Source organism: Homarus americanus, unplaced genomic scaffold (assembly GCF_018991925.1).
Source record: "Homarus americanus isolate GMGI-L3 unplaced genomic scaffold, GMGI_Hamer_2.0 scaffold40856, whole genome shotgun sequence".
In the NCBI taxonomy this organism is placed as follows: Eukaryota; Metazoa; Arthropoda; class Malacostraca; order Decapoda; family Nephropidae; genus Homarus; species Homarus americanus.
The window spans coordinates 6,250,862-6,268,942 of NW_024734615.1; the positions used below are offsets into that span (position 1 = coordinate 6,250,862).

Genomic DNA, 18,081 nt, shown 5'->3' on the forward strand with positions numbered 1-18,081 from the left:
TCCGTCAGCTAACTGTGTTGTTTGACAGTGGAATAGTTTCAATCTTTTTCACTGCATCATCTCTGATAACAGTGCGAACCATATCAAGGACTGATGGCTTCACCAAATTTTCCCCATTTGTGTGTGGCTGTTTACACTTGGCAATTCTTTTTGCAACCAGATAGGATGCAATTGTTGCTTGCCGAACAGAAAACACTGCTGGGTTCATAGGGGTGTCTAACCGCTGAGGCTTCAGTTGTTCTTCTTTCCTCTTAAAATACTGGCGGCCTTTCTCTTCCAGCGTTGGATGTTTTCCCTGGAGATGGCGCCTAAGCTTGTTTTCTTTGAGCGACTCGTGGCTGAGCACTTTGCCACATATAACGCATTGAGGTTTTTCGACCACATGATCGATGAGAAGCGTAAACCCAATGTCAAGGAATTCTTCTCTGTACACCTGCTTTCTGGACACCACTGAAGAATCTGAAATTAAATATATACTTGCTTACTGATGCATCAGGCAAGAGATGCTCTTTGGGTACAAATTTAAAAAAACGCAACGCACATGTATGGAAGGTAAAATTAGCATCAACTTGTGCAACAACCAACAAGTATCACTGACATACTGTGGTACAGTACTTCGTCGTCTACCCCTTTCTGGACAAAGAGGGTCCAGACAAACTGACCAGCAGCAAGACCGGCTCCCACCGCTTGCACACCAGCCCCACCAAGTACCTTCGTGTGGGGAACCCAAAGGCAAAAACAACAATGCCAACCCTCTCAACCTGTCAACACCCAAAGTACAGCCCAGTTTCCTGGCCTCCCTGCGGCCACACCTCAGCCACCCAAGCAGCAGACAACGACAACAACTGCGAAAAAGACAAAACAAGCACACACCAAGGTACCAGAAGGAATGATACATGTATCAGACCTAGCCAAGGTATTGACAACCTTTGCGGAGGGGCCTAGCCGGACTTCTGGGCCACAAGATCCAGCCTACACAGCTCCAAAAACTCATGGGGAGCGTCCTCGGGCAAGTCACCACAGCTCCAGCCACCTCAGTGGAGGACACCATGCCGGCCCCCACACGAGTGACAGCCGAGGTACACTCTACACCAAAAAAGGCCACCAGGGAACCAGAGATACCATCAGCCCCCAGAAAGAAACTGGAGGTTTCAGCTCCCCTGAACCGAACCACGGCCCAGAAGGCAAAAAACACCACAGAACAAAGAAGATATGAACTTGATCCAGTCGGAATCAGACCTGAACATATCCATCGAGGACCACCAGAAGTCCCCGATGAAACAGTGGTGGAAAACACCAGCACCCTGAACATCCTTTCAAGGAATGCTCAGAACATCAAAAACAAGAAACACCTTCTGCAAGAAGCAGCAGCCAAGGACAAGCTTGATATTATGCTGCTACAAGAAACACTCCTACAAGAACACCACTGTTTCAAATTCAGTGGCGACAAGACATACAGGAGGCATTTCGCGCAGGCGTCGACAAGAGGATGTATGATCTTGGTCAAGTCGAGCATACCCTCCTCCAAGGTCTTGCAGCATTTGCCATGTGGGGAAATCATTGAGACAAAGGCCGTTAAAGTAACCCTCCAAGAATGGGAAATAACTGTCCACAACATCTACAAGAACCCAAGGAGTTCACTAGTGGTGACTCAATTATTCGCTTCAGCCGCTGACCACGCCACACTCATAGGAGGGGATTTCAATGCACATCATCCCTTCCTAAGTTCGGTAAGCCCCACAAATGAAGATAGCCTACACCTATACACCACCTTTCAAGACACACCCGAGATCGCCCTCCTAAATACCGGAGAGCCCACCCACATTAGGGGAGGAAGGCCAGATCTAACTTTCATCTCCAGTGCACTACAGCCTTCAGCCTCCTGGCAGCTACACCCCACGCTGACCAGCGACCACTTTGCCACCCTAAGAACACTGAAAGTGAACAAACTCCCCACTCCACCCCCGCCGAGATGGAGATACAATACCCAAAAGGCGGACTGGGAACTCTATAAGAAACACCTGGCTAAGTGGTGCACCAAATCACAGCTGGCTGGTGCATTACCCGTGGACGAGACAACCCTCCACCAACAGTTGGTCGAGGCGTTCCATCAAGCGGCAGAAGTGGCTATTCCAAAAACAAAACCTACATCAAGACAGTACAAGGATTACTGGTACTACTGTTCCAGGGTGAAAGAACTCAACCATAGAGTGAACATGACCCAAAGAAACTACAGAAGACATCCCACAGACACAAACAGACATCTCCTGCAAGACATAGTCAAGGATACCAGGGAAGAGAAGGAAGAAATCAAAAGCGCAAGCTGGCTCAAGTGGTGCTCCAAACTGAACGAGCACATCTCCCTCAGCAAAATGTGGGCCCAGATCCGAAGGGCATCTGGGAAGGCAACACCACCACCCAACCCAGAAGAGGAAGCTGAGAGACTTACAAAACTCTTCTCCAACCGAGCAGCAACGAAAAACTTCCCGAGACATGCGGAGGAGACACAACGGCGTTTGCGACAGACCAGACTCCAGATGATCGAAGAGGCCTGCAATGTTGAAGATGACACCAACAGACCTTCAACCAGCAAGAACTCCAGAAGTTGATAAAACAAAGCAAGGACACAGCACCAGGGGCCGACAGGATAACCTACTCCATGCTTTCCCATGTCGGAGGAGCCGGGCACGAGGCTTTGCTACAAGACATCAATGCTTCGTGGATAGCACAGAGACTTCCACCAGAATGGAAGAAGGCAGATATACAGCCCATTCCGAAGCCCAGAGAACCAGACCCATCTCCCTCCTCAGCTGCATAGCGAAGACGGGAGAAAGAATGGCTCTCAACAAACTCAAGTGGAAAGTCGGCAGCCCACAACCCTCACATTTTTGCTTACACCGAGAACACCGGCACAAGCAACAACATTGTTGAGATACTCAGCACAGTGGACAATAAACCAGCTTTGGTGGTCTTCCTCGACTTGGAGAAGACCTTCGAACTAGCAAATCCACTGGCCATTATAACGACGCTCGCCGAAAAAGCCGTCAAATGATGGTTGCTGGGGTGGATCAAGAACTACCTTACACAGAGAGAAGCAAGAGTACGCTTTCAGAAGGCAACGTCATGCTACAGGGTCCACGAAAAAGGAACCCCACAAGGAGGCATCCTCAGTCCAACGCTGTTCAATGTCTTGATGGAAAATCTAGTTAGACTTCCTTTCAGAGCAAACAGACTAGTCAACACGAAATACACACTCCAACTTATAGAAGAGGAGTGCAACAGACTTGGACTCAAGATAAATCCAGCAAAGTCGAAAGCGATGGCCATCTGCACAGACACACCAGACATGATGCTCTCCGTACAAAACACGCCGGTAGTCTGGACCAACAGCCACCAGTGTCTTGGAATCTGGTTCGACCAGAAACTCACTTTCAAGCCTCAACTCGAGTATCTCAGGCACAGGACGAAGAGCAGACACAACATAATGAGGTCGCTCACCAGCACAACCACAGGAGCGAACATACACGTGCTCAAAGCCTACTACACGGCCGCCATCAGATCGCTGGTAGATTACAGTGCTCCAGCGCTCATTGGACTGAGAGAAGACCAGATAGCTAAGCTAGAAGTTATCCAAAATAATGCTCTCGGGACCATGCTTGGAGCACCCATGTGGACCAGAATTTGCAATTTGCAAATGGAAGCTGAGCTACCACCCCTGGCAGTACGAGTCAAGCAGGTGACAGCCGGTCTCCTCGCCAAAATCTGTAGATCAGATAAGCCCACAGCTGCCAAAACGCGAATCAGTGCCTCCCTCCACCTCGACCACAAAATGCGAGAGGCCATCTGGTCGCACGAGGCAAGCGAGGTCATCAGGCACCTGCAAGCAGAAACATTCGTCAAGAACAACCAAGACATACGAGACAAGGATTATGTAGTTCCACCACCATGGAGCCCTCCACCAGCCACATTCAAAATCACCTAACTAGGTGATAGCAAAGCCAACCTCCAGAAGGAGGGCCTCAAAAGAATAACTCAGGAAGCCATAGCCACAGACACCCGGCTGATGCAGCATCATACTTCACAGGCAGCTCGGTGAACCCAAAACAACATAGATCTCAGGCGGCCTTTTAAGGTCAGACCTCTATGGTGACTTTCTAATGACTGCTCCGCCTACAAACAGAGTTGGTAGCAATCTCAAGAGCCCTACAACATGCTGCAACACAACACAAAATCGTCCATGCAAGCTGCAACACAGTCAATCAGAGACAACGTCCACATCATAACCTCGATCCTCGCACAGCTTCTGGGACTTCAAGAACCATACCCAGTCGTCTTACACTGGATTCCCAGTCATGTAAGGGATCGAGAAATATTTATGGCAGATAAACAGCCAAAGGCAGCCACGTTCTGGCGTACATTCAAGTTCAGCAAAGTGCAACAGATCCAGAACCACCTCAGAAAAGCTACCAAGCTCCACATCAAAAGAGCTTCCTTAGCATTCAATATTGGTTCCCAATCGGCCAAATGGTACCTGAGTGGCTACAAAGGGGAACCTGTTGAACTAGAAAACACCAAGACAAACCCAAGTTAGCCCTACGACTGGGTACAAGTGCACCTGGCAGACGATCGAAAATGTTTGTCAGGGAATGCACCTGTCAGGCCAGTGGCCAACCCACTGGAACACTATCTCCTTCAACTGTGAAGTCACAAAATCTCTGAAACATAATTTGAAACTTCCAAGAAGAACACACAACACCAGCTGCCACTTTATTTGAGCGGCCAAACAAACCACATTCACCACCTTCTCCCTGGTCATCACCACGATACCCACCACCCAGATAACAGGAAGTATCTCCTCCCCAGCAAAAGTGCAGACCCCAGTTTAGGAAGCGCACTACTCGAAAACAGCGGCGTCCAAGAGTGGGGTAGGTGGTAGGCATTCACTGACCGGGTCGATCACACTTGCAAACCTGCAGTATCCTTTCATATCTGCAGGTAGGACTGTAGGGTTTCGTGATGTTATGTTTTCTAGCACTCAGGATGGGATGGATGGAAACTCTTGGTGGTGGTTTTCTTATATAAATATATTATATAAGACTGTCTGGTGCTGGAGATGCCGTGTGGTGAGAAGCTTGCTCAGAAGACACGTTCAGTGAGTAGCGTGTCTTATGAGGTATCTGTGCAGGAGCTTCGTTAGAGGAGTTGTTGCGTGTTGCTGTCCTCCAGGTTGAATGAGAGCTGGAGGACAACGAGGAGCTTGCTTGGAGGAGGTGTTGCGTGTTCAGGAACATAGGGCAAAATGCATCTCAATGGAGAAACTGAGAGCTTAAATACACAGCAGCGGAGTAAACCCGTGGGAACTCGCCGGTTGCTTGACTCCGTTAGGGCAAACGTGCGGAGGTGGTGACCCGTTGAGCAGCTCGCTGGTTGCTCGATACTGTTCGCATTGGATGCGGCTATGCAGTTGTGAGGAGAGATCCACTACAGGACAACCTCCATCCCAATCCCAAATCGGTCTTGCTGCTTCCAGAGCAGACGCTATCCTTCCACGGGTCACTGACAATTCATTTTGTTTAGTAGATTTAAGTGTTCTTGTGCTGGTTCGGGATTTTTCTCAAAGGGGCGCTTCCACTGCCATTACCATCTAATAATCTTTAATAAACCCCAAGTCAAGGGAGAAATTAAAGTCCAGTAAATTCCGACCGGTTACAAATACAGAAGAAAGAAAGAGCAGAGGAGAGAGAGATATATATATATATATATATATATATATATATATATATATATATATATATATATATATATATATATATATAAATATATATATATATATATATATACATATATACATATATATATAGATAGATAGATAGATAGATAGATAGATATAGGGCAGTGGAATTTACTGGCTTTAATTCACTTGACTGGGGGTTAAAATTAATAGATGAAAAACATTTCCGATGGAAACTAGGATGAATAGAGACACACTGTAAAAATTTAGACACTTATATTCCTCAACACTAAACACAATCAAATAATGGTACACCAATATGCGCACCTCTTAACTAAACTTAAAAACTACTCTGGGGAATAAAAGTTATACATGATATAGAAATTATTAGAAACACAGGCAACAATAAATTTGAAGTATTAAGAAATGTTGCTTGCACCCATGAAACAGGCCTTGGGCTTTCACAAAATATCAGTCACTTAGGAAATGGATTTAAAAAATAAGAAAAAATTAACTACTCTTACAATGAATAGGCCTTAAGGGCTTTCAACAAAACAATATCAGTCACTGAGGAAATGGTAATAAAAAATAAGAAATTAAATACTCTTACAATGAATAGGCTATAGGGCTTTCAACAAAATAATAGCACCCCAACAGATGCACACTTCCTAACCTAACTTAACCACTACTCTGGGGAACAAGGTTATACCTGAGATCAGAATTATAGAACAATTATATGCATTAAAGAATCAAATCACAGTATATCACTGGTTCCTTTAATGGCACAAACATTCAAAAACAATACTATCAAAATTATTTAGGACTATTAAACTACACACGTCAAGATAATATCAGTCTGAGGAATGGTGTTAACTACACCGTAATAAGGAAGATAAATGTTCCTCTAGGTATCTCCTAGAGTCCTAGACTCACGGTCTCAGTGTGTGACCATTAATATACTCAGATAGCCTCAGTGTACTCCCAGTGCGTCCATGGGCAGGAAAAGTGAGCCAATCAGACCTTGTGCAGTTGAGAGGGCTTTAGCTTCCCGTTAGCAAGAGGGTTTGCTAAGCGGCTCCGGGACATGTGGTGTGTGAGCGGCGTCAGCTGGGCACCCAGAGCGGCTAGATTCCTCAAGGGATCCTTTGGTACCCGCTAAACAGTGACAGGCCTACTCTGGTCGGTCCAATGGCGACAATCGCCACCCTCAATCATCAACGGCAGTCTCAAAGCGGCAGTCAATCTCTCGGTCAAACTCGGTCAACTCCGGTCAACTCCAGTCAACTCCAGTCAAGTGGGTTCTGCGGAAACCTGAAATGAACTCACTGTTAGCTCTAGTTAACTTTACCATTGCCCTATCTAAACCATGTCCGAGATTGAATGAGACTTACTTGTTATACTGCCATAGCGCGGCAGGTGACTAGGCCACGTGACTATTTCTGTGACAGGCGGCGGAGGCGTCTTGTCTGTGTGAATGCTTCCCGCGACTGAGACCTAGCCAGCGTCGCGTCCTCCTCTCAAAGCGTTAGTTAAGGTCTCGTGACATATTTTCGCCTAACTAATAACTCCTTGGGACACCCGTAACATTATTCAGACTGATAAGCGATCTATAATAATTTCAAATTCCATAATAGTCCCTTACTTCATGAATCCATCATTATTAATTCGATGAAATTACATTTAATATCATATAGGCCTAGTTCGCAATCTCTACGCTATGAGCAGGCAGCTCTCTCCCTCAGATGACCTTGAGCTCAGTATACATTATTAAGTGAGGGCATATAGAAATACTCTGAAATTTCTGAATATTATATATATATATATATATATATATATATATATATATATATATATATATATATATATATATATATATATATATATATATATATATATATATATATATATATATATATATTATATATATATATATATATAATATATATATATATATATATATATATATATATATATATTTATTTATTTATTTATTTATTTATTTATTTATTTATTTATTTATTTATTTATTTATTTATTTATTTATTTATTTATTTATTTATTTATTTATTTATTTATTTATTTATTTTTTGAACCCGCGAGTACGTGGAAAGTGAAACAGCGTAAAAGTGAACGACAGAACATATGGGATTAATTCCAATAGAGACTGGCCCACCCAAACTCCACTTTTGTGACACAAAACTATGTTTGTAGTAAAAATATTATCTTAACTTTATGATGGTATGCACACACACATAATATAGAAGGTTAGGTTAGGAAAAATAAAGGTTGGGTTAGGAAAAATATATAGAAGAGGTTAGGTTAGGAAAAATACTTTGGGTTAGGTTAGGAAAAATAAAGGTTAGGTTTGCTCTTCGTTGGTAGAAGAAGAGATGGAGTCGGCATACAGGGATGAGTGGCTGGTTCGAGGCAGAGGCAGATTACTGGCCTCAGGTGAATCACCATCACTATCGCCATAGTTGTCGGCCTCCTGGCTTAAATCCCTCAAAAGTCACCCTTCACTGTGTCACTGGCTCGGGCTGGCTGTGGTGGGTTGCAGGCGAAGAGCTTCGTAATGCTTTTTGGCGACTAGTGTTGATGTTGTCTTATTTCCCTTGATGTGCGGCTCCATAGCCTGCACCAGCCAGGAGTATGGAAGACTTCTCATAGCGGTCATACGTCATAGTGGAATTGGAAGGAAGAGCTTCAGTTTTCTCTGCACACTACGTTGGCACCCTTAACATTACTATCACGTTAACTTGTGTTCTCTGGGGTTGACACACCACCTGCTACTTCACTGTATTGATCATCTTCCAACATCTCGGCGGCGTCATTTCAGGATCTCTCATCACCTCAGGATGTGCTGTTGGTGGTCTCGGGAGAAGCCTTCAGCTGTAATACTGTCTTCTCTTGCAAGGTCCAATGCAACTGCCTTGAACTGAACCTCACCAGTCTGGGTTGACTCCACCTCTCTGGGATACCATGCAACATGCCTCGCGCCAAATGACGAATGCGTAGCTACGACAGCTGATCCCATGCCTCCACCAAGAGTCCACAGCTTGTTTTGACGTTAAATTTTGTCCAAAACTGTTTGGCGACAACTGGCGATTCACCACTGTTGTTCCTTGTCCTCGTCGGCTTTTGCTCTGCAGCTGTCGGTGTCACCCAGCTTAAGCTCATCCTTGGTGTTGGTACAGTCTCGTTCGAGCTTAACTTCTTTGCAGAGTATCTTAGCTTTCGTGCATATCAACTCTGGTCCATTTACTGGATTAATGTAAATGTGTGTTAGGAAGGAAGACCACTTTTTACATTGGGGTGATGCTCATATGTAGTGGCAAGTGTCTAGTGCGTTGTCGAGAGCAACAGAATGTTGAATGGAACATTCTGTTACTTCCGCAAATAAATCACGTCAGGAAGCGAAACAGTCGTAAACCAGGAGTGACAGAGCAGAGGTATCACGCGCCTATGAGGACAGCCAGTGGACATTAATCTTGCTCATGTCACGTTCTTTATCAAGCGTCGCGACTTCGCGAGCTGTGTGGATCACCGATAACGGTTACAGGTACGGAGAGCTTGTGGTGGTAAAGAGGGCGATGATGCACTCCTTCTGCAACTTCGGCCCGAATCTTGCTGGCAGACTGGACAACGAAAGGTCTTGGTAGGCAGCTTTCCAAAATAGACTGGATTCGTCCACATGTTGAACACCTGGTCGTCGGTGTACTGTCCTTCCTCCATAACTTCACATAAAATGAGAAATCTCTAGCGCCACCACGGTCAGCACTAGCTTCTTCACCAGCAATGTTGATGTTTGGTGATCTTGTTCTCTTTTAAACCTGCAGCCAACCAGAGGAAGCATTGAAGGGTTTGGGCTCTGCGATTCCCCATCTTACGTGACACTGCTGCGTGCAGTTCCGCAGGCGTACTCTGAAACCCGGATCAGCGTGTCTACGCCACATGTTGCGTCGCGCCTGACGAATCAAGTAGCTCACCAACAAATTTTTCAACCTTTAAGCAGCACCTTGTTCTGGCAATACTTGATCATTGAAGCACCTGCAGACTTTGTGATTCTCATGTGTTCTTTGATTTGGCTGCATCGCCTAACTAATAGTACGAATCGTAGATTCGTTGACTCCAATGCTGCCACGAGAACAGCTTGGCGTGTTCCATTCTCCGAATCTTAGATGCTCTTGTATTTCGCCGTAGCTTAGGGAACGTCATCTTTTTTGCTTTAGGCGGCTGGGTCAGGTAAGTGGGATTTTCTCTCTGGGGGCGGTGGTCGGTTTTTTACAGAACAATGGATGCTGGTTTTACTGCGATTGTGGCCTGGAGAGGGATGAAACCCGGCTAGGTCAAGCATCGTCTTTCCCCCCCCTCCCGTGGGTGAACCACGTCATATTACTTTAAACCAATCACAGCTGTAGCGGAGGGAGGTAGGATACATAATGACTCACAGTCTGATCGTCATATGACGTCACTGATAATGCTTGCTTAGCAAGAGACATCCGCAACAGAGACATCCAATGTACAACCTTAACGCGGCTTGCCCAAGTTGGAGAAGGCAGGAGGGTCGAATCTAAAAATAGCGTCGTGCCAGACACTACACGTATATGGGTAGATGCATCGCAGAAGTGAAAGTCCGGTTCTGGCTAGGTACCGAGGAAATGTGGAATCGCGTAAAGTGAAACCACGAAGCGGGTATTACTGTGTGTGTGTGTGTGTGTAATAATAATAATAATAATAATAAACGGTTTATTGAAAAAGTTTGCAGCCCAAAGACTGAAAATATACATTGGACACAAATGACTTATTACATACATTGGTGGTTGAACAAAAGCCTTCATTAGAGAAAGGTGAAGGAACATACAGTGAACATACAGATTAATGTTTACACGTGAATCATGTAAGCTGAGGTGTTGAACAGTAGACACGAAGTGTAGTAACTCCCTCACAGATGGCATTATGAGGGGCATCACGTGGAGTACTAGTTCCCTCACAGGTGGTGTTATGAGGGGCTTGACGTGGTGTAGTATTCCCTCACACATGGTGTTATAGGGGCCTGATGATGTAGTAGTTACCTCACAGATGGTGTATGAGGCCTGATGATGTAGTAATTCCTCACAGATGGTGTTATGAGGGCCTGATGTGGTGTAGTAATTCCCTCACAGATGGTGTATGGGGGCCTGATGTGGTGTAGTAATTCCCTCACAGATGGTGTTATGAGGGGCATCACATGGCGTAGTAATTCCCTCACAGATGGTGTTATGAGGGGCATCATGTGGTGTAGTAATTCCCTCACAGATGGTGTTATGAGGAATTTCACATGATGCTGTAGCAACGTACCATCATGTGGACACCAGCGTCTGAGGTGTGGTCCGAGGCTTCTCTATCGTGGAGTCTCAGGGGAATTATCACTGGGTACCTGGGACCTCACTGTGTGAAGGTTCAGCTGTGAACTCAACTGCCGAGTTGTTTTTCACTGACTTAAGCACTGTTCACCACTATTCAACACTGGTTCCATTCCTTTCCCAAATGAAATAGTAACTTCTGGCGAGAACTTGTTGATATTCCGGTGGGGAGGAAGGTTCAGAGGAGGGAGTTGGAATGGGCCAACATAATAGTCGAAGTGGCTGCTGCTGAGCAGCGCCAGGTGCGTCTGACCCGTCGGTGTGTGTGTTTGTGTGTATATACAGCAAGACCCCGACTTACGGCTGCTTTGACTTACGAACGTCGGGACTTACGACGCGCAGTTGTGACCATTTTTTTTTTCAAATTTTTTTTTTTTTCCAAATGACACACACATTTTCTATACCGAAATGCTTCCAGTTAATATAGTCTCCATGTATAATTAGAAAATTATGGAAACCCCATGTGCATTCAGCTGACTACATTAAAGGTAAATGCTCAGTCACACTGTATCCATTCCTCATTATTTATTACTTTCACTGTACTGTATCCATTCCTCATTATTTATTACTTTTACTGTACTGTATTTCATTGTAGATGTTTTATTTAAAAAAAAAAATTTTCTTTTTTTTATCTACAGTATGTCGGACTTACGACCATTCGGACTCTGACTATTCGGACTTACGACCTGGATTTGGGTCCCTAACCCCGTTAAATAGTCGGGGTCTAGCTGTGTGTATTTATATATACAGTTGTACCCCACTTGATCAATAGAACCCAGAGGGTCCGTGTTAAGTGAAATCGTTAAGTGAACAACAGAACATATGGGATTCATTCCAATAGAAACCAGCCCGACCCCCAAACTCCACTTTTTGAAGACACATAACTATGTTGTAGTAAAAATAACATCTTAATTTTATGATGGTACATGCACACAAATTATGTAAGAAATAGAAATACAGTGCATGAAGTTAATGTCCATTCAAATAATGGATAACTCCCCTCCCCCTCTTCTCACTACCTGCTGGCTCTTCCTCTCTGAGAAATTTTTGGGAAAACCACTAAATTGTAATAAATAATACCTCAAACTAAAGTTAGGATAATACAATTGACATTGCTGGATTCCTGTAGAACCAGGAATATTTTGAATATAAATGTCATATATTTTGCACAAAAGATAACATATTACTAGAGAAAACATTTTATCTAAAATTTGTATGTCTATGCAAAATATATGATGTTTATATTCAAAATAATCACCAAATTAAAGAATTCAGCAATGTAAATTATATTCTGGCCGGGTAATTTATGAATTTTGAGCTAAAACAAATATCTTCAGTTAATAAAAAAAAATTCTTCAGGACACTATCTGTCAAAGTACCCCACCTTGCCTCACCCTCTTCCAACCGCAGCGGTCAGTCCCAACCCTCCCCACCCCCACCAATCGTCCCTTCAAGAGAAGAGTGGGTGAAAAAATAAATTTTAACATTTTGTATTAATTAATACCTCAGATTAAAGTTAGGATAATATAATTGACATTTGCTGGATTCCTTGTAAGACCAGGAACATTTTGAATATAAATGTCATATATTTGCAGGTGGGAAGAGGGGAGGTGGGGTATTTTGATTGACAGATAGTATTTGGGTAAGTATATTTTGTTTATTTACTGAAGATATTTGTTTTAGCTCATAAAATTCATACAAAGTACCCGGCCAGAATATAATTTACATTGCTGAAATTCTTACAATTTGATGATCATTTTGAATATAAACTTCATAGATTTTGCATAAGACATACAAATTTTAGGTCTACTATAAGTATTTTGTTTACTCTAAGCAAATATGTTATCTTTTGTGCAAAATATATGACATGTATATTCAAAATATTCCTGTCTTGCAAGGAATCCAGCAATGTGAATATATTATCTAACTTTAGTCTGAGGTATTATTTATTACTAAAAGGTAAATATTCTGGTTTCTCCAAAACATTTCTCTGGTAGGGAGAAGGTGGGGGTGGGGGAAGGGAGGGACCGACCCGACAGCTGGCGTGGTGGGAAAGGAGGCAAGGTGGGGTATTTTGATTGACAGATAGTGTCGTGAAGAATATTTTGTTTTTGTTAACTGAAGATATTTGTTTTAGCTCATAAAATTCATACAAATTAGCCGGCCAGAATATAATTTACATTGTGGAATTCTTACAATTTGATGATCATTTTGAATATAAACATCATAGATTTTGCATTAGACATACAAATTTTAGATCTAATGTAAGTATTTTGTCCTCTGAGTAAATATATTTATCTTTTGTGCAAAATATATATTTATATTCAAAATATTCCTGGTCTTACAAGATCCAGCAATGTCAATTATATTATCCTAACTTTAGTTTGAGGTATTATTTATTTCTATACCTTAAAATCCAGTGTTTTCCCCCAAACATTTCTCAGAGAGGGAAGAGCCAGCGAGTGTGAGAAGAGGGGGAGGGAGTTGAATCCATTCTTTGAATGGACATTAACTTGGCGACTGTATTTCTCTTTTTCTTTTAAATATTAATTGTGTGAATTAAGATGTTATTTTTACTAGAACATAGGTATTGTGTCGGAAAAAGTGGAGTTTGGAGTCGGCCCGGTCTCTATTTCAATTAATCCCATATGTTATGTTGTTCACTTTACGCGTTTCTCACTCAATTAATCCCATATGTTATGCTGTTCACTTTACGCTTTTCTCACTTTTCTCACTTTACGCTGGCCTCCGGGCCTCCGTGGGTTCAATTGACCGCGTAAAGTGAGGGTTCACTGTATATTTATATACACACAGTATTATCCCTTTTCGCGTTTTTTTTTTTTTACATTTCGCTGTACCCGCCAGACCGAATGCTCACTTTCGCGTTGTATGCTCTTTTACGCTGAGGCGGCGCAGGCAGGGGTGTGTAAAGTCGCCAGTCATCAAAACATACCGAGTTCACCGCCACCACAGCCTACCCAAGTCAGTGATAGTGAGGATTTGGACTTATATGGACTTTGAGGGTTTGACAAAGAGGCCCTGCAAGCCTCTGTGGTGGATAGTTATACAATTGATAAAAGTGATACAGGTGAGGCCAATAATCTGCCCTCTGCCTCGAACCAACCCCATCCATGTGCCCAGCCATCTTTTCTACTAGTGCAAGTAAAAACCTAATATTATTACTGTTTCTCTTAATTATTAATTGTGTGTGCATACTATCATAAAATTAAGTTATTTTTACTACAATGTAGGTATTGTATCTGAAAAAGTGGAGTTTGGGGTGCATAGTCTCTATTTCAATTAATCCCATATGTTCTGTTGTTCACTTCTGGCGGGCCTCCATGGGTTCAATTGACCTTGTCATGAGTTCACTGTGTGTGTTGTGTGTATATATATATATATATTGTATGTAGAAGTCAGCGTGTTTATTGGCTAATGAAATATATATATATATATATATATATATATATATATATATATATATATATATATATATATATATATATATATATATATATATATATATATACTTCATTTTAATCCATAACATAGCGGACTTTGGACATATAATCAACGACCTCACAGCCAGGACTCATACCCTCGACTTACTGTGTGGGACTAGAGCGCTACCGACCATGCCACAGTGACACTAAAGCAGTTATTTCACACAAAAGCCTGTTCATCGTGCTGATGGCCGTGATCCTCCCATTGGGAACTGCCCGTGCCATTTATGGATGTCAGTAGCATTTTACCCTCGCTGGTGTGAAACACGAGTACCATATGGTGAGGTCTTTGATTTTATATATATATATATATATATATATATATATATATATATATATATATATATATATATATATATATATATATATATACATATACACACACCACTTACGTAGCATTCAGTTACAAAAGCAGTATGTCATGTCAGTTCATCAGCATTCTTTAGAACGAAGTATACAAGACTATACTTCGATAAATACCGTCTGGTATCTAAGTACAGTACTGTACTGTACAGTTGAGTGTGGATTTACACGGTTTTTGTTTACTTGTTTTGTCATTCTGGCGGTGCCATGCCAGAATTGAATTGCTTTAATTACGCGGTAAATTGTTCATTCGTGGAAACTGGCGGTCCGCCGTGCACCATTTTAGATTCAAACCTCCCCCATCTCCTGCCATGCCTGACTACTGGCGAAGCGGCGCAGTGAGGGTGAGCTGTGCGTTATCAGTGACGTCATATGACTTATTGAACTGCGATTGGCCATCATCCTTACCTCTCTCCCCACTAGCTGTGATTGGTTTAATGTGATATGGCGTTCCCTGCTCACGGAGGAAGAAGTTGTAGTGGATTCTCCCTACAAATGCAGTGTGTCGCTGACTGGCTGGCCCCTGCGAATCTACCAGCATATCCCTCGTGGTCCAAGGTCAGGTAAATCCAGCGACGCCGAATAAATCGGGGCCTGTACTTACCGCTTCGCCACACCTTACCCCCACTATATAAGACTGACACCTGGCCGTGACCTGCCCTTCTTCTCACAAGTATAAGCAACACCTCCTCTGGAGCACCCTCACCAACCAGCTTCCTCCCTACTCACGCTTGTAACCACATTGCCTCCCTCCCAGCACCAGCCACCAAGCTGCATTGTACACATCCAATATAATATGTAGACAGAGAGCACATTAGAGTTTCCCTTTTTCCCAACCCATCCTGAGTGTGAACCAAATATCTCATACCCCATGGTGACCCCGGAGATTCAGACTCAATATGTGATGGAGGAGAAACATCTCATGTAAACCTACAATTGGTGATCCCTGAGCGTGTTCACCAATACCTTCGCTGCCTTTACCCTGGAGCTGAGAAGATCGTCCTGCCTGCTGCCAGCCTAGGCCAACCGCCTCTTTACAAACACGCGGCACTCCACCTCCACCTACTCCACACCACTCCGCACCACGCGGCTACCCCACCTCCACTACAACACCATTCACGACTGTGTGACACACTTCCGCAGAATGGATGGATCTTGATCTCTACCGACTTTCAACCACAACGTCGAGGACTGGTTAGATCATGTGGAAGCAATCCTCATCGTCTCACGCTACTGATGAGCAGCACGGCGCTCTGCCTTCCTTGCCCACGGAAGTCGCCACGCATGTATCACGGACTACTTCCAACCCTCCAGAGTACAACAAATTCCGCCACCCAAGTGGACACCTTAAAACGACAAGCCAAAGGACCCACCCCAGTCTCCTGCAGAACCTATCTTCATCTCCCTTGAAACCTTCAACTCCGGACTTCTCTGGGAGGTAGATGTAGGCTGAACCACCGTGCATGCAGACAGACTTCACGACCCTATCCTGCCTCAGTTTCACTATAGCTGCAAAAGCTCCCCACAAGTACGCATCATCCTATCCAAGCAGGTAGATTACTTCCACGACACCCGGAACCTACACAAATCGCTGGCAGACAGAATATTCAACGAAAGGAATAGCGCTGCCGCGTCTAGCTGCCGACAACCCAAGTAACGACCACCAGTAAGCCCACCCCAACTTCTGTAAGCCGGGTCAACACCCTCAGCTGAGCAATACCTTACAAGACATCAGGACCTGTTACAAATTTTGGAACCGCAGGATGGACACCATTGAACAGTTCTGCTCCTCCATGCCTGCTGCTGGACCCGGGTTCAACTCATGCACCACGCCCTACCGACCCCAACACACCCTGGCCCTGCCTCAGACACCCCCAGCACAGTGTGTATCTACCCCCTGTTGGTACCATCAACGTTTTGGTGCTAATGCTAGATGTGCTGTGAGGCCCCCTGCAACCACACACACAGGGAAGCTTAATATCGACAGAAACGTAGGCGCTATAACCTTCGCTACCATCAAGCAGTACATCACACGCCTTTACTTGACCTTGACTACTTCACTCCTGCTGCCCGTGAATCCACTCCACATACAAAACACTCACGGCCAGGCGTTTCGCATTCAAGGCTACTGCCCCACGCCAGCCTTCCCAATCAGCCCCTGAACACATTCTTCCCACACTCACCAGTCTTCCTACTACCACCCCTTGCAGCACCACCTCGCCCACAAATATTTCTGGGCTTTTCTTCATCAGGTACCCACTGCTCTGTCTTGCACCCCTCCTCCTGGGCTGTCATGGACCCTCCCCGACGCGGGCCCCTGCTCCTGACGCTGACCCAGACACCCCCACCTGCCACTGGGAGGACTGCCTACCCGGCCAAGCAGGAAGCACCCTCACATTCTCTGTAAACCTTCTCACACTTATCCACAAACCTACTCCTCCCTCTACCTCTCCCACAGATCTCGTAGTTCGACAGAGTCGTTTTCCGTGATGCTGGCTCATCCAATACCCTCACCATTATGTCTCACGTGGTGGCATACAACCCTGCCGACAATGAGTCTCCTGCACCACCCAGAGGGGAGGGGGGGGAGTTGTAGTGGATTCCTCCCCATAAATGCCGTGGTGTCACTGACTGGCCGACCCCGCTAATCTACCAGCTTATCCCTTGTGGTCATGGTCAGGTAACCAGCGACGCCTAACGTGCCGGGGCCTACCATCAAGCCATGCCACCCCTGCTATATAAGACCACACCTGGGCCGGACCTGCCCCTTCTTCTAGCTACAGCCAGCAGCAAGCAACACCTCCTCTGGAGCACCCTCACCAACCAGGTCTCCCTACTCACGCCAGGTGGTAACCACGCTGCCTCCTCCCAGCACCAGCCACCAAGCTGCATTGTACATCTAATATAATATGTATACAGAGAGCACATTGTGAGTTTCTTTCTCCATCCCATCCTGAGTGTGAACCAACATTCAGACCTACAAAGCTGACCTAGCGTATACAGTTCTCTTGTGCCCGCTTATTCCCTCACACATACAATGGCTGCCGCTGACCCCCACCACCAGAGAAAAACATTGAATTTC

At 44.4% G+C, this 18,081-nt stretch overlaps 1 protein-coding gene across 1 annotated transcript; it reads right to left on the bottom strand.

Annotated features, from left to right (window-relative positions):
* Positions 1-4: 4 nt before the first annotated feature.
* Positions 5-17,516, bottom strand: LOC121870333 (protein FAM200B-like). The gene is made up of 2 exons (XM_042372116.1): positions 17,447-17,516; positions 5-459 (listed from the first exon to the last, which is right to left on the bottom strand). The coding sequence occupies exons 1-2, from the start codon at positions 17,514-17,516 to the stop codon at positions 5-7; spliced, it is 525 nt and encodes a 174-aa protein (XP_042228050.1).
* Positions 17,517-18,081: the final 565 nt, after the last annotated feature.

Coding starts and splice junctions, on each gene's coding strand:
- LOC121870333 (XM_042372116.1), bottom strand. CDS start 17,516: ATGGTGAGGGTATTGGATGAGCCAGCATCACGGAAAACGACTCTGTCG. Junction 460..17,446: donor CTACGAGATCTGTGGGAGAG/GTAGAGGGAGGA, acceptor ATTTAATTTCAG/ATTCTTCAGTGGTGTCCAGA.